The following is a 26,415-nucleotide window of genomic DNA, read 5'->3' on the forward strand; positions in this document are numbered from 1 at the left end:
TTCAGAACAAAATGTGCTGATTTAGTATTTGAGCGAGAGCCTGCTAACTCCCAATCTTGTCTCTCGTCCATCCAAGCCGTGTTGAATTAGAGTTTACAAGATCCAAACATTCATTGATTAAAATGTGTAGCTCTAAGTTTTCTGCTACGTGTTTACTAGGGGTGTGACAAAATATCGAAATGGTATCCCAAAAGGTTATCGATATGCTCCTGCCAAGAATCGAGATATCGTTTTAAAGAGGTGTCAGTGTTTAAAAAAAAAAAAAAAAAAAGGGACCAACAAGTTGCTACCAAAATCTTCAACCATAATGGTGTCTCAGTCAACTATAAGGCTGCCATTGATGGTGCTCGACGCCCAATCCATTTAGATTGGGAACGTTCGTTCATTCGAAATAGGGCTGCAGCTATCGATTATTTTAGTAGCCGATTAATCGATGATCTATTTATTTCGAATAATCGAGTAATCGGATAAGGGAGATAAAAAATTAAAATACCTGAGCTGAGCCTCACATGACATATAGCCAATACAAAAAAGAGGATCTACGTACAACAAAAGAACAATTGGCCAACTTACAAAACGCCGCTAGCTTAAATGCTATAAAATGCTAACGTTTTTTTTTACAATGCTCTTAACAAATGGCTCAGACACATATTCCCTCAAAAAAAAAATAGCTAAATATACCTTTATACTAAATTACAAATGCATTCAAAAAATCATTAGCTCAAACAAAAACTTCTGTTGGTCTTAACAGCGAGCAGATGGATTCAGCCATGTAAAATGAGGTAGACTAGAGGGCCGTGTATCCACCCAAATCAATGAAAATAAATGCACTTTCAAAACAAACCATTACAACGCAACTTTAATTAAAAGAATACTCGAAGCAGCAAAATTTTTAATTTGAATTAGGGTTGTCAAACGATTAAAATTTTTAATCGAGTTAATTACAGCTTAAAAATGAATTAATCGTAATTAATCACAATTCAAACCATCTATATAATATGCCATATTTTTCTATAAATTATTGTTGGAATGGAAAGATAAGATACAAGACGGATATATACATTAAAAATACGGTACGTAAGTACTGTATTTGTTTATTATAACAATAAATAAACAAGATGGCATTAACATTATTAACATTCTGTTAAAGCGACCCAAGAATAGAAAGACTCTTAGTTCTTAAAAGATAAACGTTAGTATAAGTTAGAGAAATTCTATATTAAAACCCCTCTTAATGTTTTCGTTTTAATAAAATTTGTAAAATTTTCAATCAAAAAATAAACTAGTAGCTCGCCATTGTTGATGTCAATAATTACACAATGCTCTTGTGGTGCTGAAACCCATAAAATCAGTCGCACCCAAGCACCAGCAGAGGGCGACAAAACACCGAAAAACACAGGTAACAAGTGGACATTACACTGTGCTGTCATTTTAATCTGTTTGAGCAGGGCATGTGCGTTAAATGCGTCAAATATTTTAACATGATTAATTTAAAAAATTAATTACCGCCCGTTAACGCGAACATTTTGACAGCCCTAATTTGAATCTTTCTTTCTAATCGAATACTCTAGTTAATCGATAAATCGTTGCAGCACTGATTCGACACCAGAGCATTCGCAGTCATTCGGTCCGATTTTTCGGGGCATTTACAGGTCACTTGCTGTTCATTTACAGGTCATTTCCTGTTGAGTTTGAGTCCCTACCTAATCATTTGGGTGATTCCAAGGGCACTTCCTGTTCTGTAACTCAAAATAAACAGGAAGTGACCCATAAAATACCCCCAAATCAACAGGAAGTAACTGAAAATCAACAGGTTAATGACCTTAAATGGTCCAAAATTACCTCGTTGCCTGGCATTGGCTGTCAATGACGGCCATAGACGTTCAATCCGTTTGAAGTGGGAGGGATGGCAGCGAATGAACGAATGTTCATTCGCTGCCACCCTCCCAGTTCAAATGGATTGTACGTCTACTAGTGATAAACTCATTCCAATTCACAGCAGAAGCTTGTTTTTCTGTTTATTAGTTATTTGTAGAATATCCTAGAATGATTTCCTGACCAATGTATCGATAATCGTTGTATCGCCATATCGTCAGATCATCGTTATCGTGAGCTTTGTATCGCAAATCGTATCGTATCGTGAGGTAGAGGTTCCTACTCCTAATGTTTAAGTACATGCTGTTTCCTTTATCGTCTTGATATATTTTAGACAAAACGACCTACTTGTGTTCCAAATGTTCTCTAGCCAAGTCAGCTGCTTCCTTCTTCCATCAGAAGAAAAACGTTGTACATTGCGTTCTGAAGCCTTGTGACTTTAGATAACCTCTCGTACACAGACTTTACACACTAAACATGGGAATTGCTGCTTTGTGTGGATGTGAGCTGATGTCATAGTGGAACGTGGTCCAGTGCTAGGGTGGGGACTGAAAAGCCAAGGGCCAGGCTAGTTTCACACGGACACGTTTCCCAATACAGGAAACTGTAACGGCTGCGTTTCCACAAGATATTTAGAGAACAAGGGCAGACGGGAAGGCAGGACAGGAAACAGAGACAACAGAGAAGACACTTTGACGGCTTGCTTGCACTAAGGAGACATGCTGACTGACCATTGAACCCTTTTTAAAAAGCTCATTTAAACGAGTTTGGATCCAACCAGATGACGAATTACCTTCCGATAGGCCAGCTCAGCTTGCTCGGGGGTAGAGAAGCTGTCGTAACCTTTAAACTTGTCCTTGGCCTCTTTAAGGAGAGCGTCAAGGCTGTCACGCAGGTACGACCGGTAGCCTCCTCGTCCACTGTCGTTACCCGACAGCTCCTCCAAAGGTCGTGGAAGCAACGCCTGCTCAACGTAGGAATTCCTACAGCGATTCATCTCCTCAGGGATCTGCAGAAAGACGAGATGGGCTTAGCATTGATACATTGGGTTAGGGCAGTACTTCTCAAATAGTGGGGCGCGCCCCCCTGGGGGGGCGTAGAGCAATGCCAGTGGGGGCGCATGTGACCTCGGGGAACATGTTTTTTTTTTTTTTTTTTTTTTGCCGTACTGGAATAAAGTGTACTTGCACATCCACTCAGTAGGTGGCAGTGGCGCTCTCATTTTCAGAGTGCGCGCAGTATTTTTGAACTAAGGAAGAGCACTCAGCATACACAGACAACAGATATGAAGAGCAGTGTGCCACTGCCGTTTTCGAAAGCCGTTTTCCGACCGGACTCACTCACGCAGCGACCCACGGTCTTGTCCGGTTCTCACGTCGCCGCCCGAGAAGTGCCATTTTCGGCTGGGGATCGTCACGACGACTGCCCTCACCTACGGTTCTACCTCGGCCGCCGTGAGTGCGCTTTTTTCGTGCCGTTTGCCTTTTAGCTTTGACTTTTAATACAGTGGGTGATGATGAAAGACCACTGTTTACTGTGTCTAAAAATAATTATAGCAGACAGCAAGAAGCCAAATCAATTAAGACGCCACTTAAAGACATTAGACCCCAATCTCATTGTTAAGCCGCTTAATTTTTTCAGTGAAAACGTGCCGAATATTGCCAACAATCGTCCTGCTTTGTCAGTGTTATATCAGTAAGCCAGTGAGCATTGTTAGCATGCTAATTGCAAAATAACTCCACACCACTGCAAAGGAGGTAAATACTGTGAGCAGCAAAAATAAAAACTGTCCTGTCCAAGGACACTTTTTTCCCCCTTTTATTCAGATTTGTTTTTTCGGTCAAATTTTTTGGCACATTGTCCTCATGAGTGAATGTTTCTAATCAATTTTAATTTGGTATTATTTACTGATTTTATTACATTTCATTTTTCTGTATCAAATGTTCAAAAATGTACCTTGAGTGTATTTTTTAGTTTGGATGTGAATTTTTTTTTTTTTTTTTTAATTCAGGCAAATTGATGCACGTCAAGTCTTCTCTGTTACAAACAAAACAATGTTAATAAAGTTATACTTTATTATAAGTTGATCTATGTTACTTTTTTTCTTTATTAGAAAAAAAGGACACAATGTTAGGCAGATGCGTATTTATAATAGTAATTTTATAGACAAATGATACTATTTACAGTGGCGGCAGAGAGTTTGGGGGGGCGCGAAACATTTACGTCTTCCTTAGGGGGGGCGTGACAGAAAATAATTGAGAAGCACTGGGTTAGGGGTTAGAGTTAGGTTAGGACTAGAGATTTTCATTTTTTCAAAAGTATCGGACTCGGCAAAAAAATATCGGCCATGCCTTTTTTTAATATATATATATTTTTTAATTTAATCGTTTTCTAATTGTATTTAACGCAGAGGTTGCGCTAGACTTTTTCGTTGTCTGTCATTTTGACTGACAGTGTCATAATCTATTTTTACCCGTCACTTACATTTTTAAAATGATAATAATGACATATTCAATAGTATTTAGTTTTCGTTCATTTTTAATTAATATTCTGTCCGAACAAGCTTAACAAGAGGCAAACAGACAGCGGAGTGCACCAATCAGCGACGGGCAGACGTGCCGTTAGCAAAGCGACGAGGGCAGGATGAGGGACTTGCGCGCGGAAGTAAACATATGAGGAGAGCGGAGTTTATTCAACATGGCTAGCGCGAGACAGACTGTTGTCAATGACTCGTGTCGATGTGTTTTAGCTCATTTAAAACTGAATTTACCGCGGAATGGAACATATTCTCGGCTCTCCCGTTCGCCATCCTTGTTGTTGTAGAGACGACTTTCGGTGCGCAAGAGTGACGTTGCTCGTGAAGAACACGTCACGCAAATAAACAAATCTGATTTGTCGATTGATTTTGTACCTACTCGAGAGGCCGTTAATGGGCTGGATCCCAGACTTTTCTCTCAGTGTTTGAAAATCAGGGAGAATAGTCTGGCTGTGCCAGGCAAAAACTCAGTTGCCTTGACATTTTTCCGAGTAAGGCCAACGACGTCATGCATCAAGAGAGACAATAGCTAATTAATATGCTCACTCGCCACCCTGTGGTCTGGGGTGTGAATTGCAACCTGTCAAAATGACAGATGGACGTCAATTTTTTCCGTCACAAGATGGATATATACATTCAGCATACGGTACATAAGTACTGTATTTCTTTATTATAACAATAAATCAACAAGATGGCATTACCATTATTAACATTCTGTTAAAGCGATCCATGGATAGAAAGACTTGTAGTTCTTAAAAGATAAATGTTAGTACAAGTTATAGAAATTTTATATTAAAACCCCTCTTCATGTTTTCGTTTTAATAAAATTTGTAAAATTTTCAATCAAAAAAACAAAAACAAACTAGTTGCCCGCCATTGTTGATGTCAATAATTACTTACACAATGCTCATGGGTGCTGAAGCCTATAAAATCAGTTGCACCCAAGCGCCAGCAGAGGGCGGCAAAACTCCAAAAAACACAACAAGTACACCATTGCCTGTGCTGTCATTTTAATCTGTTTGAGCGGGGCATTTGTGCGTTAATTGCGTCAAATATTTTAACGTGATTAATTTAAAAAATTAATTACCGCCCGTTAACGCGATAATTTTGACAGCCCTATTTTGAGTTTATTGCAGTGAAAGCTCATGACGATCTGCCTGACCCGGCCCCCTTCAGGAAGCCGTGCCGCAATGTCTGTAGGAGCTGTCTCGTCAACTGATAATGAAGTCTATGGTTAGGGTTAGTCTCTATGACTGCATTTACACTAAAGACAACATTTCTGAGACAGCTCTTACGCTAATTATCATCACATGTGTGCAGGTATACCCAACCTACTAGGTGCTTATCTGGATTTTAGATCCGGCTTCCACTGAAAAACGGCATTGGACGTTTTGTTTTCATTCCTAAGAATGAGAGTCAAACCAGACACCATGCAGACTCACTGGCTAACGGCTGTAAAGCAACACTCATCACTGTCACTGAGGTAACAGCTAGTACAATTATGACATACAAGATGGAGTGTGTTATGAGGTTACATAACCAAACGTTGCACACGCGTGATCATTATCTGAGAATTTTGCCAAAGGGTAATACATTTTGTAGACCTTTTCTATTAGCGCTTCATACTTTTAGGGCCAATTTTACAAGCAGGAAATTAATGGTTTTCACATGCTTTGGGTCATGTTGATTACAAATTACAGTTACAGATGAGAGGCAAGGCTTTTCCAGAAAACAGCACTTTCCATATGTCATGAGGAGCAGAATCAAGCTTGCGGTAGGATAAGAATACTGAAAAAACATAAAAACCCACCATATCTGCTTTATCTTTACATCACAGTCTGCCATTTTTCAGAGGTAATTGACACCATAAAAAAAGCTAAAGTTATTTCCTAAAAAAGTTTGCAGAGCTGAAATCAAATTATTTTCATCTAGAGATAACTTTTATAAGCCTTGACCGGCAAACAGAAATTCAATTAAAGGCCAATTACGGGTCGGGTAACTCTGTTTGTGACTGTGGGATGCAACCATGACAGGAAGCTCACCCTTAATCTGATTAAGCGCTCAACCCTAACGACACACAGCGTGTCGCCCCTTTAGCGTGTGCTGTTGCATGTCAGCGGGCAGCGTCTGCGCCAAGACTCGGCATTAAAATTGGATTAGTAATCATGTATCGGGCTGATTATTTTCCATTGGTTCGCTCTGGCACTCTCTTTGCAGACACTTGATGACACTGGCGGGTGGGGATGTTTCTGCTTATTGCTGGACTTCACCGTAGTGGGAATATTTATCTTGCGTTACCATAACAGTGCTCAAGTCAAAAACAGCGGGGACTAAATCAAATGGTTACGTAACCCAATGTTTGTTGATGGGACAAACACCAGGATACGTGCTATTTGCTAATAATAATGCAGTTTTCGCAAGAGGCAACATGATGCTGGCAGGTGTACTTACGATGCAATTTTAGACCTGAACCTACAGTACACTGTTTCCTGCATATTTGCTATTCACGGTTTTACCTATTTGATGTTTTTGAGCCTTCTTGTTTAGATCGTCATTTAGGCATAGCATTTCGAAACACTTTGGCAGGGAGGGTACTAGGGCTGCAGCTATCGAATATTTTAGTAATCGAGTAATCGACTGAAAATTCTATCGATTAATCGAGTAATTGGATAAAACTTTTTTTTTTTTTTTTTTTAAAGTAAAGAGCAATTATAAATATACATGAGAAAAAAAGACATTTAATCCAATATTGAACCATTTTCAGTCAATCAATGTCTTTATTTTCGATGTACATTGTTGAAAACAGCAGACAATTGCATCTAAGATGTGACTAGAAAAAAAAATTCACTGCTTTCACTCAAAAAACTTCTAGATTTTATTAAAAAAAAACATATTTCTTACCTAAAAATGTAATTACGCTTGATAACGCGCATCACTTGAAAGCTACGTGGTTTCCCCAAGTGTTTCAATTTAATTTCCATTTGTGTCAAGCTATTTTTAAGTTTTAGTTAAGTTTTAAGTTAGTCTAAACTGTAAGTACTGGTAGGATTTTGAGTTTTTGCAGTGTTCAAAATAAATGTATGATACCTGCTGTATTGGAGCACATTTATTCAGTAATGACTACTGAGCTAAAACTGACAGTTAGCCTTATTATGTTCTAATTTGACACCCTCATCACTCTACAGCGTTGTGTTTTTACAGATTAAATAAAGCCTGTATGTAAGACACGTTACCCATGCATCGACAGTGGTCATAATCAATAGAAACCTAGCCCTCCGAAGGGCTAACGTTAGCGAGTGACAGTAACGTTATATTTATTAGCGATGAGAAGTCTACTGCTTAAAGATGGCGGCTGTTTACTAACGCTGCCCAGACGCGGCCGAGTCTGGCATTTCGCATCTAGTCTTAAATGCATGCGATATCTATGAGACGCATCGGAAACTACCTGCTACTAAACTAGCATCATGCGGGCGTATTTTTTAGCAACGTCGGCGTAGTTTGTAGCAGCTGTCGGCTGCGTTAAGTTTTTTTTTTTTTTTCTGTTATTGCTTCTTCCTCTACACACGTGATGTCAGTGCGTTGTTCCGCATTAAAAGTAGTCCAGGCAAAACGTGATGCTTAGAGCTGGCAAAATTAAAACGATACTTCGAGGTGAATAAAATTACTCGGATCAGTTTTTAAACTCGAGTTACTCGAGTTGCTCGAGTATTTGTTTCAGCTCTAGAGGGTACACAGTACACAGTAAAAATTAGGATATCGACTCACAAATACCAACAGATTATTTTCCTATTACACATCACTACCAATGCTTGTGCTTCCCCTGTCACATCCTAATCTAGTCTATCTTCCCTTTTCCTGTCCTATTCTTTAGGCAAATCCCCCAATACATAACACGGACATGTCATGGGTTAGACAAGAAATGGTGTGCCATCGTTAAAGGTATTTGTAATGAACTAGCAATGCTACTGCTAGGTTGTTTATAAAGTCAATTATATATTTGTATCACTATTACCAGTGGTCTTTCTATCTCTCTCTCCCCTAAAAGGGAACACGGATAGAAATACTTGTAGTTCTTATAAGATAAACGTTATTATGAGTTCAAAATAATTTGATATTAAAACCCCTCTTAATGTTTTCATTTTTATACAATTTGTAAAATTAGTTTAACTAGTAGGTCGCCATTGTTGTTGACGTTGCAGGGCGGTGACGTCACTGGGTTACGCTGGCGGGCTTCCACAGTTTGACTCTGGTGACATAAACATGTCATCTGTTCAGCTCTTTCAATTTGAACCCGAGGGAAACATTAATGAGCATGACAGCACTGTCGATATTTCACAAAACGAGCAGCAAAAGCAAAATGAACAGGAAAGATGGGATGAGACGAGAGTTGGACGAAACCGGTGTTCAGCCAAAATGTGCTACACCGGCGAAACGTCTACAAGAGGCGAATTTGACACCCAAAGTACTACCATATGCTTTCAGATTGTTTTTTTTAGATGCATACTGACAGAACATACTAAAGATGTCTTAAGAAAATATTTAAATGTAGTAATATCAAATAAGGGTGGTTTAAATAAGCTATCTGGTTTAAAGCTAACACAAGCTTAAAAGTATGAGAGGGAAACATGCAAAAAGTATTCTGAGGCAATGAAAAGGTAATAAAAGACTTAATACAAACACAAGTAGTAAGTAGTCGCCGCTTTTAACCAATGTGTGCATGTGTTGGACGTCTTGCCACATAGAAGGAATTGCAGAACACCAGTAATGTTCGTCTAGTGACTGACAAAGTACGCCATCAACCTGATCGTCCATCGCGTGCATAAAACATGGCGCCCTCCGGAGGTCAAAACATGTACTAAATATTATAGATTTTTACATCAATGGCCATATTTAATGTGGTTCTAATAACATATTTAGTAAAAGAGAACAATTGTGGTTTGTTAGAGCCTACAAGTCCTTAAGGTTCCTTTTAAACCCTTTTCTGTCCAATGGCATTTTGTGAACAAACATCATAATATGAACAACCGCAAAAGGAGAATAAAAAACTCCCTTGTGGCACCTTGAAACTGTTTCAGCATTTCAAGACACTTTACAGCAGGGGTGTCCAAACTATTCGACATAGGGCTGCAGTGGGTGCTGGATTTCATTTCAACAAAATAAGATGACATCTTTTCACCAATCTGGTGTCTTAAAAGTGTAATCAGTTGATTATGCTGCTTGTTTTAGCAGAAACTTCATTGGTTAAACTGTCTGTGCTCGATTGGTGGAAACAGAAACCAAGACCCACAGCGGCCCTTGCGGACCGGTTTGGACACCTCTGCTCTATAGGTAGAAGAACAACCCCCCCCCCCCCCCCCCCATTTTTTGTTGTTGATAGATCCTCTTTCCAAATGCTAATTAGGCTAAGCTTGTTGACTAATACCAGTGTTGTTTTCGTCGACGATGAGGATAACGAAAATATTTCGTCAAGGAACAATTTTTTCCTGATGATAACGTCACGTTGACGCGCTGAAAATGTGTCTTGGGAGACTAAGGCTAGGTTCATACTACAGGTCTTAATGCACAAATCCGATTTTTTGTCATATCTGTTTTTTTGGCGTGCCCGTTCAGACTGCCTTTGTCCATTGAGACAATGCAAGTATTACGCATGCGCACTAATTCGCAGTCCAACATGCGCTGAGCAAGATGACCCGCATGCGCAGACGTATCAAAACAAATGACCACACATGCTGGCTGTCATCCGTCATTCCAGGGATATCATATTTTGCTCTTTAAAAAGAGGACACAAATAATAGACATAAATAATCCCCGTTTAGGCTTATATTCAAAGTTTATATGGATCGATAGCATGCACTGTCCGTGCATGTCACACGCACATACGGGCAGTTTGCCCCAACTCTCGGCCGTGGAAGCAGTTGAAATATTGTTCATATGGCGCAGAGAGAAAACCGATCATTCTCAGGCTTATCTTCAACCCATTTTTATTTTGTTTTATGACTGTTGTCAAGTCTGACCCTTCCTAAAAAGCCGTGTTCAAGGCAAGCTAGGCGCTAATAACGCACAGCTGCACCTCTACCGTGGCGTCTCTCTCGCTTTTTGATGACGTAATTGCTGCATGAATTCCGATTTGGAAGACTGGACAGTACAGACTGCCGCGACAGTATGGAAAAATGTGGCCCAGATCGAATTTGAACCACATACGAAAGTGACCCAGATCGGATTTGAAATTCTCCAGTTCTATGCGACTTGTCACGTTCACACTGACAAGTTAATGCCTCACTCGAGTCTGAAAAACACGAAAAATTCGGATTCGTGCATTAAGACCTGCAGTATGAACGTAGCCTAAAACATAACGAGATGGATGCTAGTTGTCGTTTGATGACATGAGAACGAGATGAAAATTCGCTATAGTTATTTTCTTATTGTATGTGTAGTTAGCACGCATTTAGCAGAGTTTGGTCGTGTCACTCATGTGACATGTTGCGCCAACCCCCAACCTCACCCCACACACACGCTTACTCACCAGCCGGTGTGTCCGTCCACTCCAGGCTCCTTTTATGAAGCGTGTCAGGTGCTACTTGATAAGTTTTGCTTTCTTATCTTGGCTAGATATACCATGTTGCTTTAGCCTTTAAAGGTCTATGCTGAGTGATCATCACACACGAAACTAACTTGTAGCATTAGCATAGCGTTCGGATTAGCATTTAGGGCCGTGACTCGTTCTTTTCTTACTCTTGGAAAACATTTTACATACAGTCCGTGGCGTCCAGGTCGGTTTAATTAATTGCGAATAATGTGATGTTTTCCTGGTGAGTGTGTATTATCATCATGTAAATGGTGATGCCCTTGTAGACTCTGCAGTTATGCGCTCATTAGGGTTGTTCCAATCATGTTTTTTTGCTCCCGATCCGATCCCGATCGTTTTAGTTTGAATATTTGCTGATCCTGATATTTCCCGATCCGATTGCTTTTTTTTGCTCCCGATTCAATTCCAATCATACCCGATAATTTTTCCCGATCATATACATTTTGGCAATGCATTAAGAAAAAAATGAATAAAACTCGGACGAATATATACATTCAACATACAGTACATAAGTACTGTATTTGTTTATTATGACAATAAATCCTCAAGATGGCATTTACATTATTAACATTCTTTCTGTGAGAGGGATTCACGGATAGAAAGACATGTAATTCTTAAAGGATAAATGTGACTTTGTATATTGTGACTAAATATTGCCATCTAGTGCATTTGTTGAGCTTTCAGTAAATGATACTGCAGCCATTTAACGTCTGCCCAAATGCATGATGGGAAGTGCAACCATGACTGTGCGTAGTGGTACCAATTGATATATCTTCTCTGCGTTGGGAAATAACATAGGGTGTTAAGAAAAAAATCAACTGCTACCTTTCTTCCCCACATTGCTTCCCACGATATTTCTAATTGTTGAGAGAGGGATTGTGAGGCCTTAGCCAATTAAAAAAAGGCTTCAAAAGCTGCCAAAATTCTCTCTACTCATTTTACGTTGCCTTTAGCTCTATGTATACGTAAAACGGTGCCATTACAGATGAACGCGACAATGCGTGAGTGGGTAGTGCAGCACATGCGTTAATTGCATTAAATATTTTAATGTTATTACCGCCGTTAACGCAATGAATTTGATAGCCCTACTTTAAGCCAAAACTAAAGACTCTGGATGAGTGTAAGACATTTTGTCTGTAACGTTAAATACAATTAGAAAACGATTTAATAATAATAATAAAAAAATAAAATTAAAAAAAAATAAAATAAAAAAAATAAAATATATATATATATATATATATATATATATATATATATATATATATATATATATATATATATATATATATATATATATATATATATGTATTAAAAAAGGCATGTCCGATATTTTTTTGCCGATTCCGATACTTTGAAAATGACGTGATCGGACCCGATCGACCGGGACATCTTTAGTGCTCATCTGTCATGTTCATTTGAAATTGATAGCAAAAACATATTGAAATGACTAAAATAAGACTAAGACTAATAAGTATTTTTGTCCAAAAGACGAAGACGAAAATGAAAATGGCTTCCAAAAAAAAAAACCTGACCAATACTGACCCGGAAAAGTTTTCTGCACTCCTGGATCATGTGCGCTAAGCCATGGGTTGCAGCTAGGTTCTCGTTCAAGTCTCTCTGGTCCGGCTTTCCCAAAGTCTGCTTCCTGTTCATCACCCTGCAAGGAAGAGGAAAGATTTGGTCACTGAAATTCGGAAACAGCATTCATCATTTGGACTGAAAACTATGGAAAAAGGCTGCATACACCTGCTGGACAAACGATGAGATCAAGGAGTTTATATAACCTTGGTCAAGATGATCGGTCTTTCTCAAGCTACGCTCTTTCCTTTTCTTGCCACTCTATCTACTGTATGGTATCCTGCTCTTTTGTTTCTTTAGTATGACCCTTTTCCTGTTTGCGCGAGGGACGGCAAACATCTTATGTAAGCTGCCAGTAACTGTCAACGCTGTTCATTCATTGAAATAAAATAACCGACAAACACCTTGGTGATGAGCTTTCCTTGCGCCTCAGGGTGTTGAGATGAAATACGGACGGCGCCAAGCAGACGGCCAGGTTGGTAGGCGTCATCTGGTTCTCCCCAACACTAGCCGTCACGTCGCTCAGCAGGCACAGCAGCGTCCGCAGAGCCTCGCGATTCTCGTCGGGCAGCAGCAGTACAGCGGCACGGGCGGCCTGGAGGCGAAGCTCTTTGGGCATGTCTGCGTGGAAAGATGTCACCAATAACATTCATCAACTTTCGTTATCTGCTTTGTGCGTCTGGGAACACTCTGGGAGAACGGAACGTGTTCAAGTGGGGTATGAGTGGATAAGTGGGTTATGTAAGTGACAGTGTGTGTGTGCGAGTTATGTATAGCTTCGTGTTCTTCCTCCTTATGCAAACATTTCCTAACACTGCCATTATGATCGTAATGTAACTAGACTTGAGTGAATGAAAAGCCCATGAACCAATTCTGTAAAAGTGAACCTCATTGCAAAGGTATTTCCTAAACTCGCCTTGTTTGTTTGCTTTTAAATGTCAAATTTCTTGCCCTCCGGTGCTAAGTAACAAGGACTGGAGAAACCCATCTGTTAAGACTTAAGGCTTGGAACACATGGAATTATTGAAAAGTAGCGCTGTTCCAATACACGTTCCGATACAAGGTGTTCTCACATAAAATCCTGATTAATTATTTTATATAAGTACAAGGTGTCCATAAAGTCTCTTTACCATTTCAAAAATGTATTAAAAATGCAATTGATTAGATATTTTATTCAGATTTGTTCTATTGTATTCAGCGTTTATTGAAGTTTTTTTTTTTTTTTTAACCTCTTTTAATACACTTCTACATGGGCACCATTAGTATGGGGCACCGTTTGTAAAGCAGCACAAGCTCAAAATTACGACAACCTTTTCTCACATTTAGCGCCACACAGTGTTTAAAACGTGGTGTGAAATTTTTAGAGTCACTTTTTTTTGCACATTTACATTATTTAGAAACTTAAATATTTATTTTTAAACAAGAAGTTTTGGCCCTGATTGTTTAAATCCAGAACTAAATATTTAATTTAAATCTTAAATTTATATCCTATATCCTAAATGCTAAATCTGGAAATGGTTGGAACTAAATATTTCGCTTAATATGCAAATTCACATGACTGGAGACCGGAAGTAACAAAATAAAAGCTGGTGGAGCAGCTCAGACTGTCTGTTTACGTTGCTTGAAAATGAATAAAACCTACTCAACGGTGGCAGTCTGGTTTTGGACATGAGTCATTGTGATGATAACAATATATAGGTAAAATACATATTTAGGAAAAACTATTTAAAGAGTATTTTGTGTGCTCCAGCTTTTATTTTGTTACTTCCGGTCTCCAGTCATGTGAATTTTCATATGAAGCTAAATATTTAGTTCCGACAGTTTCCTGATTTAACATCTAGGATATAAGTTTTTCATTCATTCATTCATTTTCCATGCCACTTTTCCTCACGAGGGTCGCGGAGGTGCTGGAGCCTATCCCAGCCAACTACGGGCAGTAGGCAGGGGACACCCTGAACTGGTTGCCAGCCAATCGCAGGGCACAAGGAGACATACAACCATTCACGCACACACTCATACCTACGGACAAATTAGAGTGTTCAATCAGCCTACCATGCATGTTTTTTGGATGTGGGAGGAAACCGGAGTTCCCGGAGGAAACCCACGCAGGCACGGGTAGAACATGCAAACTCCACACAGGAAGGCCAAAGCCCGGGATTGAACCATTGATCTCAGAACTGTGAGGCAGATGTGCTAACCACTAAGCCACCGTGCCGCCCTAGGATATAAGTTTAAGATTTAAATATTTAGTTCTGGATTTAAACAATCAGGTCCAAAACTTCTTATTTAAAAATAAATATTTAAGTTGCTAAATAATGTTGTAAATGTGCAAAAAAAAAAGAAGAAAAAAAAAAAAAGTGACTCTAAAAATTTCACACAATTTTAAACACTGTGTGGCGCTAAATGTGAAAAAATGTCGTAATTTTGAGCATGTGCTGCTTTACAAACGGCGCCCCATACATTAGTAGCACGAAGCACATCAAGACGGTACTTGACTTCTTGCCATGTTCGCTGTAGCATAGCCTCATCAAGTGTGGCAATGGCATCAGTAATCCTTCGCTTAAGGTCAGTAATGTCCTTTATCTTTGTTCGATACACGATATCTTTAACATGCCCCATAGAAAGAAGTCTAGGGGAGTGATACCTGGTGAACGTGAATGACAACTGAATGACCTTCAACCAACCATCATTTTTCAGCGAGATGGTGCACCACCACATTGGGGGATGCATGTTCGTGGGTTCCTCAATCAAACATTTCCATACCGATGGATTGGAAGGGTTGGGCCAATTCCTTGGCCGCCACGTTAAGCTCATGTTCACGTTCACATGCATGGTGCTATTCTATATAAGAATTACTTTGAATCCTTGACCAAATCACTCTTGAGACACCCCTGCCAGCTTGTATGCACTAAAACTTTCGTCCTGTTTCCACCTAAATCCGGCGTGAGAACGCAGCGTGTTTGAGTTTATTGCAGCGAACTAGGGTGGCTCCGATCATGTTTTTTTGCTCCTGATCCGATCCCGATCGTTTTAGTTTGAGTATCTGCCGATCCCGATAGTTCCCGATCCGATTGCTTTTTTTTTTTTTGCTCCCAATTCAATTCCAATCATTCCCGATAATTTTTCCCGATCATATACATTTTGGCAATGCATTAAGAAAAAAATGAATAAAACTCGGACGAATATATACATTCAACATACAGTACATAAGTACTGTATTTGTTTATTATGACAATAAATCCTCAAGATGGCATTTACATTATTAACATTTTTTCTGTGAGAGGGATCCATGGATAGAAAAACTTGTAGTTCTTAAAGGATAAATGTGACTTTGTATATTGTGACTAAGTATTGCCATCTAGTGTATTTGTTGAGCTTTCAGTAAATGATACTGCAGCCATTTAACTTCTGCCCAAATGCATGATGGGAAGTGCAACCATGACTGTGCGTAGGGGCACCAATTGATATATCTTCTCTGCGTTGGGAAAGAACATAGGGTGTTACGAAAATGATCAACTACTACCTTTCTTCCCCACATTGCCTCCCATGATAGTTTTAATTGCTGAGAGAGGGATTGTAAGGCTTTAGCCACATAAAAAATGGCTACAAAGGCTGTCAAAATTCTCTCTACTCATCCTACGCTGCCTTTTAGCGCTATCTATAGGTAAAACGGCGTCCTTATAGATTGAACGCGACAATGCGTGAGTGGGTTGTGTAGCGCATGCGTTAATTATTTAACGTGATTAATGAAAAAAAAAAAAATTACCGCCGTTAACGCAATAAATTTGATAGCCCTACTTTAAGCCAAAACTACTCTGGATGAGTTTAAGACATTTTGTCTGTGACTTTAAATACAATTAGAAAACGATTTAAATAAAAAATTTAAAAAAAATTTAAAAAGGCATGTCCGATATTTTTTTGCCGATTCAGATACTTTGAAAATGACGTGATCGGACCCGATCGATCGGGACATCTTTACAGCGAACGCTTCTGCGACACTCTGCGTGGCCCGGCCCCCTAAGGGAAGCTGTGGCGCAATGTCTGTAGGAGCTGTCTCATCAACTGATGTTAAAGTCTATGGGCTAACACAAATAAAAAGAACAATAAAACAATAACAACCAAAAATAGTGTACTCTTACATTGATATATTTGAAGGAAGGTCTCGGACAATTTGCTGGTGAGCAGCGGTTCGGGCAAATCTCGGAAGTACTGCTTGAGCATGTCAGCCACATCATAGGCTGACTGACCCTCGTAGCTGACCCCGCCCCCATCGGCCCCGCTGGCTTCGTTCATCTGACGCAGAGCTTGGATACGTGACTTCACGCCGGACTTTCTGAAAAGACCCACCTGGAAAGACACATTCAGAAAGAGTTATGTCACGCATTTGTAAGGAATGTGCAACCAAGGTTTTGAAGCCTAATCCATATATTAGTCATGGTATTGTGTATTACCAATAATCTGGCCACCAAGGAAAACACAAAAAATTGACGCGTTTGGTGCTGTTGTTCAGTTGGATAATACAAATTCTTACAAATCCCGCAAATCTCAAGATTACTGCCGGCGTGGTTACATCACACCCAGTTGTGTTAACTGTATTTGATAAAAGCCTCCATGAAACTGTTAGCTGTGAAGGAATTCACCAGTAAACTTGGAGTAGGCGAAAAATGCTTATATACAAGCTTTAAAAAGAAAATCACTCACAAGGCGTCTTTCAATAAGCATATGATCACCTTATCTTTATTTTGCTTATTAAACACACTAGGGTACTCATCCCTTATTTTGGCATGTACAAACCGTGCTTATCTTTTTTGTTTTTTAGTTACACAGACAGTGGGTTGTGATGTAACATCTATGAGAGCTGATTCCCCCTGGGCCCCTTTGCCTCAGCATGTGTGACAGAATGGAAAAACATGCAGATGTTGGGAAACGCACATTAAGGAGCATTGTAAAAATCCCAAAAGTCTGTATTATGAGACCCTTCTACAATAAACTGCTTTAACCCTTTCAGGTCTGGGCCTATTTTGTCCGATTCTGGATGCCTTTCATGTTGCCTTTATGTTTCAGAGAAAAAAAATGTTCACAATGGTCTGGTCGGGTCCCTTTTTTCAGGACACCATCACATTCATGTTCAAACTTTTGTTTTCTAGACCGACCAATTATAAATCAACATTTTGGGACCAAAAAAACAAAAAAATTCCAATTTTTTCTTTGTCAAAATTTGTAATATTGATGTCCGATTGACAACCAAACATGCTGTTTTGAAGCTTGATAATATTTATTCAACTTGTTAAACATAAACATTCAAAAGAAAAAAAATAAGACTGAATAGTTTTACCTGTAAATTTGATGATTGAACAGAGACAGCAGGTATGGCCATAGGCGTTTTTGGCCTTTACACATATTATGGTCAAAACGTCTTATGTACAGTACACCAACAGTGCATAATACTGGGATAAAAATATATACATATACGTATATCATCTAACACAAAAAAGGTTTGGAGGATATTTCTCTTTATGAGGTTAGGTGTTGCACCAGTCACCTTGTCAAAAGTACAATCAAGCTTCTCGAACACACACATCTATATACAAATTGAAAAGATCGATAGTGGGGGGAAAAAAATTATATATAATATTCCAAAGAAGTCTTTTAAAAAATATTGACAATAAACTAGTTCCGTTCAATTTTTTCAGGCATGCCACTCAGTTTCCCCTTGAACAATACACTGGGTTACTTCATACACTACGTCACACAGCCAGAGGTGGGTAGAGTAGCCAAAAATTTTACTCGAGTAACGTTACTTCAAAATAATAGTACTCAAGTACAAGTAGTCGTCCCCAAAAAATGTACTCAAGTACAAGTTAAAAAGTAGGGTAACTGCTCATATTTTAGTTGGATTTTTTTCGTTTTAACAATGGCATTTTTTTTCCTGAGCACAAAGTTATCGATACAAACTGTTGTTATAGTAATACTGTACAATAACCCATTAGATAACTACATTAAGCCAAAGAAATACAAAAAAATAATAATAATAAAAATAATTGATTTCCGATGAGAGAAAAAAATTACATAAGTGAAGCATTATTTGTCCAAAGAGCATAAGTGCCCTCTGGTGGAGAAAATAGTTCCTAACTTGAATAGTAAATAGTTCCTTCATTATTACTATTTTGAAATTAAAAGAATCATATCTCTGGTTTTCCGTGGTCAATCGGTACCAAATAAAAACTGGGAGAGAGGTTAAAATCCGCACTTTTGAGTCATGTTGAGGGCAGAGCTCTATATCAAATACTTCTTTTTTTACGGTGCTTTAAAGACACCACATGATTGAACAGGCTGCCGTGAAGATAGAACGGCAAGATTGCGTCTGATTGGTATAATGGAGTCATGTGATTATTGTTGCGAAGTCTCATTGGTGAAATCGGTAGAGCAACTCTAAAAAAAAAAAAAAAAAAAAAAAATCTAATATGTAAAATAAAGAGGAAAACTGTAACGACTCGTGTAGCAAAGCAGCAGAGTAAGAGTAGCGTTTTTTCTTCACAAATCTACTCAAATAAAATTTAAAAGTATAGCTCAGTAAAACTACTCTTAGAAGTACATTTTTCTCAAAAAGTTACTCAAGTAAATGTAACGGAGCACATATAATGCACCTCTGCACACAGCCCGGTCTTACGCTATTTGCGCAGTGCTGTCAGCTTGTCACTATTCTTGCTCGCCGACTCATCCGAAGAAAACAACGACAACACGAGTTGATGAAATAATCCATTAGCTCGCGCTAAATGTAGTTTTCAATTCATTACGCACGTTTCAAAGTCGCTTACTCAATCCAACCGGCCGTCACTCACTACCTCGCGTCCCTCTCCTTAGGTGGCGCCTCGCTCGGCAATTTATTAAAAATGTTCACATTACGTCCGCCCTTCATGACCTCACAACGACTCCTGGGATATGTAGTTTTTCGTGGTGCTTTCGGTTTTGAAAAAGGACAAGAATTGATGGAAATATGGCCATAAATATGCGGTCCATGCAGCGTTTTAATGATTACTTATGAGGGCAATAAAACTAAAATGACATTATCTCCCATTTTACTAGGTCGATTGACTTCAAGTAAATCGAGAGTGAACCTCAACTTCCACATTTTCATACAAGACCAACCACCGGCATGTGGGTGACGTAATTACGTGACGACACTTCAAAGATGACATGCGCGCAGGTTGCGTGGGCGCGTGCCACGACTTTTACGGGTAGAGATGCATTATTGAAAGAATTCACTTCATTTTAGGTGATATATTACCTGATCCAAGCACTGGTTTCTCAAGTAGCGCATCGCTTGCTGGATGCCTTGAGGGAGAGGCTGACCAGTACGCTGGACGATGACTAGCAGCGGAACACCGAACACATTCCTGCCTTTGTAGTCGCGCACTTTCATCCGCTTCATAAACTTTGGAACAGCCCTGTGATAAGATGATGCACAAACAAAGAAAAAACACCATATAATTATCTTATATGATTCTTTGACAGGCAAATGAACAGTGCTATCACAGATTACTTGAAAAAGTAATTTATTTACTGATTACGCCTCAAAAAGTAATGCAGTTACTTCACTGATTATTATAGGGCTGCAGCTATCGATTATTTTAGTAGTCGATTAATCAATGAACTAGTCAGTTCGAATAATCGAGTAATCGGATGAGGAATATAAAAAAATTAAAATACCTAAGCTGAGCCTCAAATGGTATAAAAATAAATCAATAAAGGATCTAATGAGGATCTATGTATAACAAATGAACAATTGGCTAACTTACATAGCAAAAGTCCGCTAGTTTAAATGCAATAAAATTGTATTTTTATTTTTTTATTTTTTTACAACTCTCTTAACAAATGGTTCAAAAAGATTTTTCCACAAAAACGGCTAAATATACCCATACACTAAATTACGAATCCATTAAAAAAACATTAGCCGAAACAAAAACTTCGGAAAGCAAGTAATTAGATTACAATAACGCGTTCCTTCCAAATGAAGCTCTAAAGTGAGAACGACACTTTGGATTTCAACCAAAATAAGCCCGTAAAGTGCGCCCAATGACCACGGAACGTGTGTAAAGATGTCGGAATTTTATGCAACTTTATTTTTCTGATGTGCCTTGACAAAAGGAGGGGAAAAGAAAATACAGAGGAAGCTACATGTAGTAAACTTAATAACAGTACTGCAGTAAGATTCCAAAGTTAGCACTCTTGCTACTTACTTCACCACCAAGCGAAGACACTTAACCACACCTCTGGCTTCCAAAGAGAGTTTCAGAGTATTTTATGTGGAAGAACAGAGACAAGACGTGACTGCAGAATCCCGTCTCCGAGTTTACGAGAGGGGAGGATAAACATGGAGAGAGTTTGGGACCGTAGAGTGCTCTACTGTATCGTTACTCCATCGCTTCACAAACTATTTGTACCCCGTCTGTGTTTATGTTGTGCGTCCATGTACTCGGGTTTACTATTACCACTCAAGCCTATCATCAGAGTACACCAACAGATTTATGACTGCTCATTTCATTTAAGAAGGCAAAGAAAGCAATATAATACACGAATCGAAGCAAGCTCATCTGTCACTTCAGACTTATTCTGCAAACTACATTTTGGAAGTACATAGCAAAGGAGCCATTTATGATCCTGACGCGGAATTCTGAATATGTGTATGGGTCAAGCTGCCAACAAGTGGCCTCTGTCTTCGAGCAAGGCCCAGAAGTTCTATTCCTGTCTGCAAAAATGACCTCAAGAAGGGAAAAAAATGAACCAGAAAAACATAAATTATGATTCAATTTTCTTCACAGTTCTCTGAATAGCCTTTTTATTTCGACGACAATATAGAATAGCATTGTTTCAAAAGCTACACTTGTATTTCCAATTTCAGTCAAAATATATGACTTTTGTGCATTTCCCTTACTTCCATTTTTATGACCTAAAAATATACCAAGCCTGTGGATTTCCCCCTGCAATTTTGGTGTTAGTCACATGACTACATTTAAGTACAAAAAAAAAAAGAAATGAAAAGAAAAGAAAAAGAAACTACATACAGATGACTTGAAAAAAATGAATGCTGTTCTTAAAGCAATTGGACAAATGTGTAGAATGAATGTGATTGAGACAGAAAGGTGGAGGATAATTGTTAAGGACAGATCTTTCCAGCCTCCAGCTCTTGTAACACCATGCGTGTGAACTACAATGATTGCCCCTTCAAGAAAAAGACAATGTAAGCCCCTTCCCAGCAATTACAGGTCTGGGAAAAGAATGTGAAACCTAAGCTCTGACGACAGCCGTCACCACACTATACAATGACCTGCAGATGGAAGAAACTGAGACGGGGTCGGTAGACGAAAGCACTGATTGAGACCCGGGCTGCAATTTTCTTTACGTGCTTGCATTCACACTACGTTGCTTTAAAACTGTAAGCTTCCTTCCGTACGGTATCATTTAGTCAACTCACCAGCTAAAACCATGTTTGTTTGTTGGGGTGTGCCTCTCCAGCAGGGCGGTGAGCTGCAGCAAGGACAGCTTCTGAAGAAGATTCATCTGCAGCACAGACTGGCAGCTAATCTGGAGCTGGGCGGAGGCCAAGCTGGGCCGATGGGAGTTATGGAAGCTCAACCAGCGGAGTTTTTGTGGCCTAGAGCATGGGGGTGGCAAAGAGCAGATGTTAAGAAGCATGCCGGATGGAAAAAAAATCACTTGCGCTTATTTGTTTGCATACAACCTAAAGCCATAACTCACATGCTTTCACATACAGACACTGGTTGCACTACAATATTATCAAGCAAGTGATCAGTCTTAAGGATTACAGGGATTTGTGTACACATCAGTCAAGAGATTGTCGAAAACCCCATGTCACCAATTTGAAGGATTCCTAGAAGAGAAGCTACAGTCCCCATGGAGACCAAATGGCATTCCAGAGAATTACATAAGGAGTCTAAGCGTGTCACCCATTCATCCTGTGGTGTCACTGGCGACAAAAAACTCTTTGTTTGACTAAGCTTTATATTTCTATTTTAGCTGACTTGTTTTTCATTTGCGTATAATGAAGGTAACGCATACCACAAAATATGAAAAAAGATCTATGCTATTTAACTCATTTGCTCCCCAAAACATATGAATATGTTCTATTTTTAATTGTTTCAGTGTCCCAAAAACTTATTTATACGTCTTTTACGTTTTTCTTTTTTTTTTTTTACAAGAGGCATCTCTAGGTTTTGTTGCACCTACTGCAATGCACAATGCTCAAAACTCATTTTAAAGCAATAAAACTGGCCACTGGAGGGCAGTAGCGCATTTTGTAAGAACTCATCTCGGGCCAAGAAAGGAAGTGAAGAAAAGTCAGGAAACGGAAGTTGGAGGGATCTTGTGAAGACGCGTGAGAATTTGAGAAAAATGTGAACGATCGGAAAAAAAAGGAAAAGACACTGGAGGAGTGTTTTGAAAAGAAAATGAAACCATCGTCAAAGAAGGATTCAAAAAAATCTATCTTGATGAGCCACAACAGCGTCAGGTTCCACACGCGTTCTGCGGAGCTCACGTTGCGTTACTCCTGAGTCCGAGGTTAAAACCAACGATGAAGATGATGAAAAAAGTGAGACCGATCTTGATCCGGACTCATCAGATTACTGGGAGCCACCTCATTCAACCGGGAGCAGCCGAGAGCCTTCCCCGTTGTTATGTGCGCAAATAGCTCAACAGTTCAATAGTTTAGTTATGTGTGAATAAATTGTTACTTTACGATCAAAAGCTCTTTTTGTCTTGTTGTTTATGTTATTTTGTAGACCGAAAACATTATTCAGATGTTTGGGATGTCACAAAAGCGAAAAGTAGCTGTGTTAAAGTCAAAGTTATGTTTGAAATGTATGATTTTACAAATAACTCAATATTTCAAGTTATTTTCACCAGAAATTGGAAAATTGCTCAAACTACGCTATTTTCTAATGCTAATTTCTCAAGAATGGAAAAAGATAAGAACTAACTTTTTTTTCTGAATGAAAGAAAATAATCTAATCTTTCTTTTGGTGGGTTCCATGTTTATATAGCAATTGAACAGAATTTTCTGTGGGCCTTGCAAAATCAGTCAAAATCCAGTAAAACGGCCAGTAGCGAAGGGCCTAAAATGGCTGGGAGTGAATGAGTTCAAATGCATCTGTACAAAGTGCATATTTCCAGTTTATGGACTGACCTGCTGGTTCTAGTTAGTGATGCTCCAACACCAGAGTCCCTCCTCTCCCTCATCCCTTCATCACCCTCCCCCAGTGGGTTACCGGTGCTGTCTTGGTCACTTCCATTCTCAGTTTCTTCTAGACGGTTCTGCAGAGGAGAGGAGGGGCAAGGCGAAGCAGAGTCCAAAGCAGAGTCCGAGTCTCCTTCCTCTTCCTCCTCGTCCTCCTCATCTTCCTCCTCACCGGCCGCCACAGCCTCAGACCAGGCGTTGACGAAGCGCTGTAAGCCGCTCACATGTTGGAGAACTTCCTCCAGTTTTTGTTCATCCCCGTCGCCGGCCTCGTCTCGCTCAATGTATGGGACGTTATCATAAAAACTGAGACGGCTGTCCACTGAGCCAGAAGAGGCTCGACGCAGGCGTCTACTTTGCCTTCCTCTTAGGATCACGGAGTTCCCGTTCTCATTAGCGTTGTTATTGCAAGAACTTCCATCTTGCAGAGCTTTGGGGAAAGTGCCTGGCTTGTGACCTTCTGGTAAAAAGAAAAAGATCCTGGCTTCGTCTTCTTCCTCTGCGTGGCTGCCGTTCTCTTGAATTTTGTGGTTGTTTCTCCGGTTCTGCTCATCGATGCTCATATCAATATTTGCTTGGCACGGAATAGGCGGGGCTGATTTGGGCGTTGGCGTCGGCTGTTGATCGGATGCTTGCTGGAGAATGCTGAAAGGATCAAATCCTTCCAAGTACATGCCCCCTCTCTTACCGGAGCCTGCCGCAGTGCTGTGGCTCCGAGCACGGGTCACTGGGCTGGGTGTGCTGACCGCACTACCGCTGCTGGCCTCTGATTGGCTGCTGCCAGTGCTTCCAGTACTACCATTGCTAGTCTGAGTCGAGTAGGATACAGAACGATTCCTGTTAAGTGTCATAGTCTGAGTCGGCTGGCGATTAAGGTTCTGGTTGAGGTTGAGACTTGGGATATCCACACAATTGAGTCGCCGCAACTTGTCATCATCAAGACCCTCCTTGATAACAGGGCCGCTGATTTCTATCTTTCCACCACTAATATTTCCTTTTTTCTTTCTCTTGGAGGTGGTGCCGCTGCGTAGACGGAGACTTTCCATCCTCTTAAGGAAGCTCTTGGCTCGTGAGCGTGTGCTTTTACCGCTGCCACCACCACGATCCAAACTTCCACCGAGTTCTCCCATTTTCAGATCGAAGGTGAACTGTCCGAGTGTCTCCAAGGGTGATGGAGGCATCCCATCAGAAAGTGAGTCCTCATTTGCACAAACTGACCCACCTGTGCCCGACGACGAACACATGCTTGCCACAGAACTTGCACGTGTGGCTCCGACAGGAATGGATTCATTTGGTAAAAGAAGGGCGGTGTCATGACTTTTCTCTTCTGCTCTTCCGCCACTACCACTGCTATGGATGGAACCTACTTCAGGCTGCTCACTGAGATCTGTCAACACACTTTCCGAACTGTTTCCCTCGCATAGTGCCAGCTTGGTCTTTTTTGATACTTGGTCCTTAGCTGGAGGTGGTTGTGCACCATCTGTGTACAATGAGGAGAAAACCTCCAATTCCTCCATCCGGGACCAGCGTTTGCTGTCTCTCTGAAACGTCCAGCGGCCACTGATGGCACAAGGTTCATCCTCATCGGAGTCTTCACTCTGGTTAAGAGAGTGAGAAAGAATTTGAGACATTTAAATACATTCCATGAATATAAGCAATCAGAAACATAAGCAGATTTTAAGGGGGGGCCAGCCCCCCCCCCCCCCGGTGGCCAAAAAGTGTAATTGCATGTAATTGACTTTCCTATATATATATAATAATAGTAAATCAATAAAATTGCAACAAAAATGAATGAAATTAACAAAAAACTATATTTTTATAATGGGTCAAAATTATTTTTCGAACAGATCATGTGACTAGCACCTAGACGGTCATTTGCTTTGCATACAATTTTTATTTAAAAAAAATATATATTAGGGGAGGGCAATTTTTTTTTCAAATGATTTTTTTCTTTGATTGAAAATATTTAAAAATAATAAATATAACTTTTTGAGGGATTAAATGATGGAGACACAAATGTCCTGCTCTTAATATGGCCAAAACACAAAAAGGATAGCTTCAATCAAAGAAAACTTTTTCAATGAAAAATTAAATATTTCAATCTCAAATATTTTTTCGCATTCAAAAACTTTTTCTACGATTGAATTTTTTCTTTTTTTTTGATAGAAGTGATTTTTCTCTTTAAACATATTTTTTTAGCAACTTATTTTTTGATTGAATAACAAAGACAAAAATGTCCCAGCCAAAATGTGGCCCAAACACAAACGACTTCAATCAAAAAAAAAAAAAAATTGGGGGGTGGGGGGGGTTGAGTTTCAAATTCATTTTTACATTCAAACACTTTTTTTTTTTTTTTTTTTTAATTGAACCGATTTTTTTTGGTTGACAATATATATTTTGATTGAAGCAATTTTTTATTGGATTTAATAATAAAGACACAAATCTACCTCCGCTCAGGGGGTACAATTTTTGACGGTGGTAACTACATTAGCACAACACCGGCGGGCGTACTATATTCAATGGATGACGATCTTGACGAAAAGTATTGCCTAAGCAGCCTGATTTAGAATTCCCCTCAAGAAT

General features: G+C 39.5%; 1 protein-coding gene across 4 annotated transcripts in view; it reads right to left on the bottom strand.

Annotated features, from left to right (window-relative positions):
* The window catches only part of dlc1 (DLC1 Rho GTPase activating protein), a 216,692-nt gene that overhangs the window by 11,836 nt on the left and 178,441 nt on the right, over positions 1–26,415 (bottom strand). For all 4 annotated transcript variants that reach the window (XM_057843914.1, XM_057843913.1, XM_057843915.1 and 1 more), the window contains 7 exons: positions 23,782–25,430; positions 22,051–22,230; positions 19,864–20,023; positions 16,715–16,922; positions 12,980–13,196; positions 12,540–12,654; positions 2,669–2,884 (listed from right to left, as the gene is read on the bottom strand). In XM_057843914.1, the coding sequence (XP_057699897.1) occupies positions 2,669–2,884; positions 12,540–12,654; positions 12,980–13,196; positions 16,715–16,922; positions 19,864–20,023; positions 22,051–22,230; positions 23,782–25,430 (2,745 nt within the window). The remainder of the gene's footprint in view (positions 1–2,668; positions 2,885–12,539; positions 12,655–12,979; positions 13,197–16,714; positions 16,923–19,863; positions 20,024–22,050; positions 22,231–23,781; positions 25,431–26,415) is intronic.

This window comes from Corythoichthys intestinalis, chromosome 8 (assembly GCF_030265065.1).
Source record: "Corythoichthys intestinalis isolate RoL2023-P3 chromosome 8, ASM3026506v1, whole genome shotgun sequence".
NCBI lineage: Eukaryota > Metazoa > Chordata > Actinopteri > Syngnathiformes > Syngnathidae > Corythoichthys > Corythoichthys intestinalis.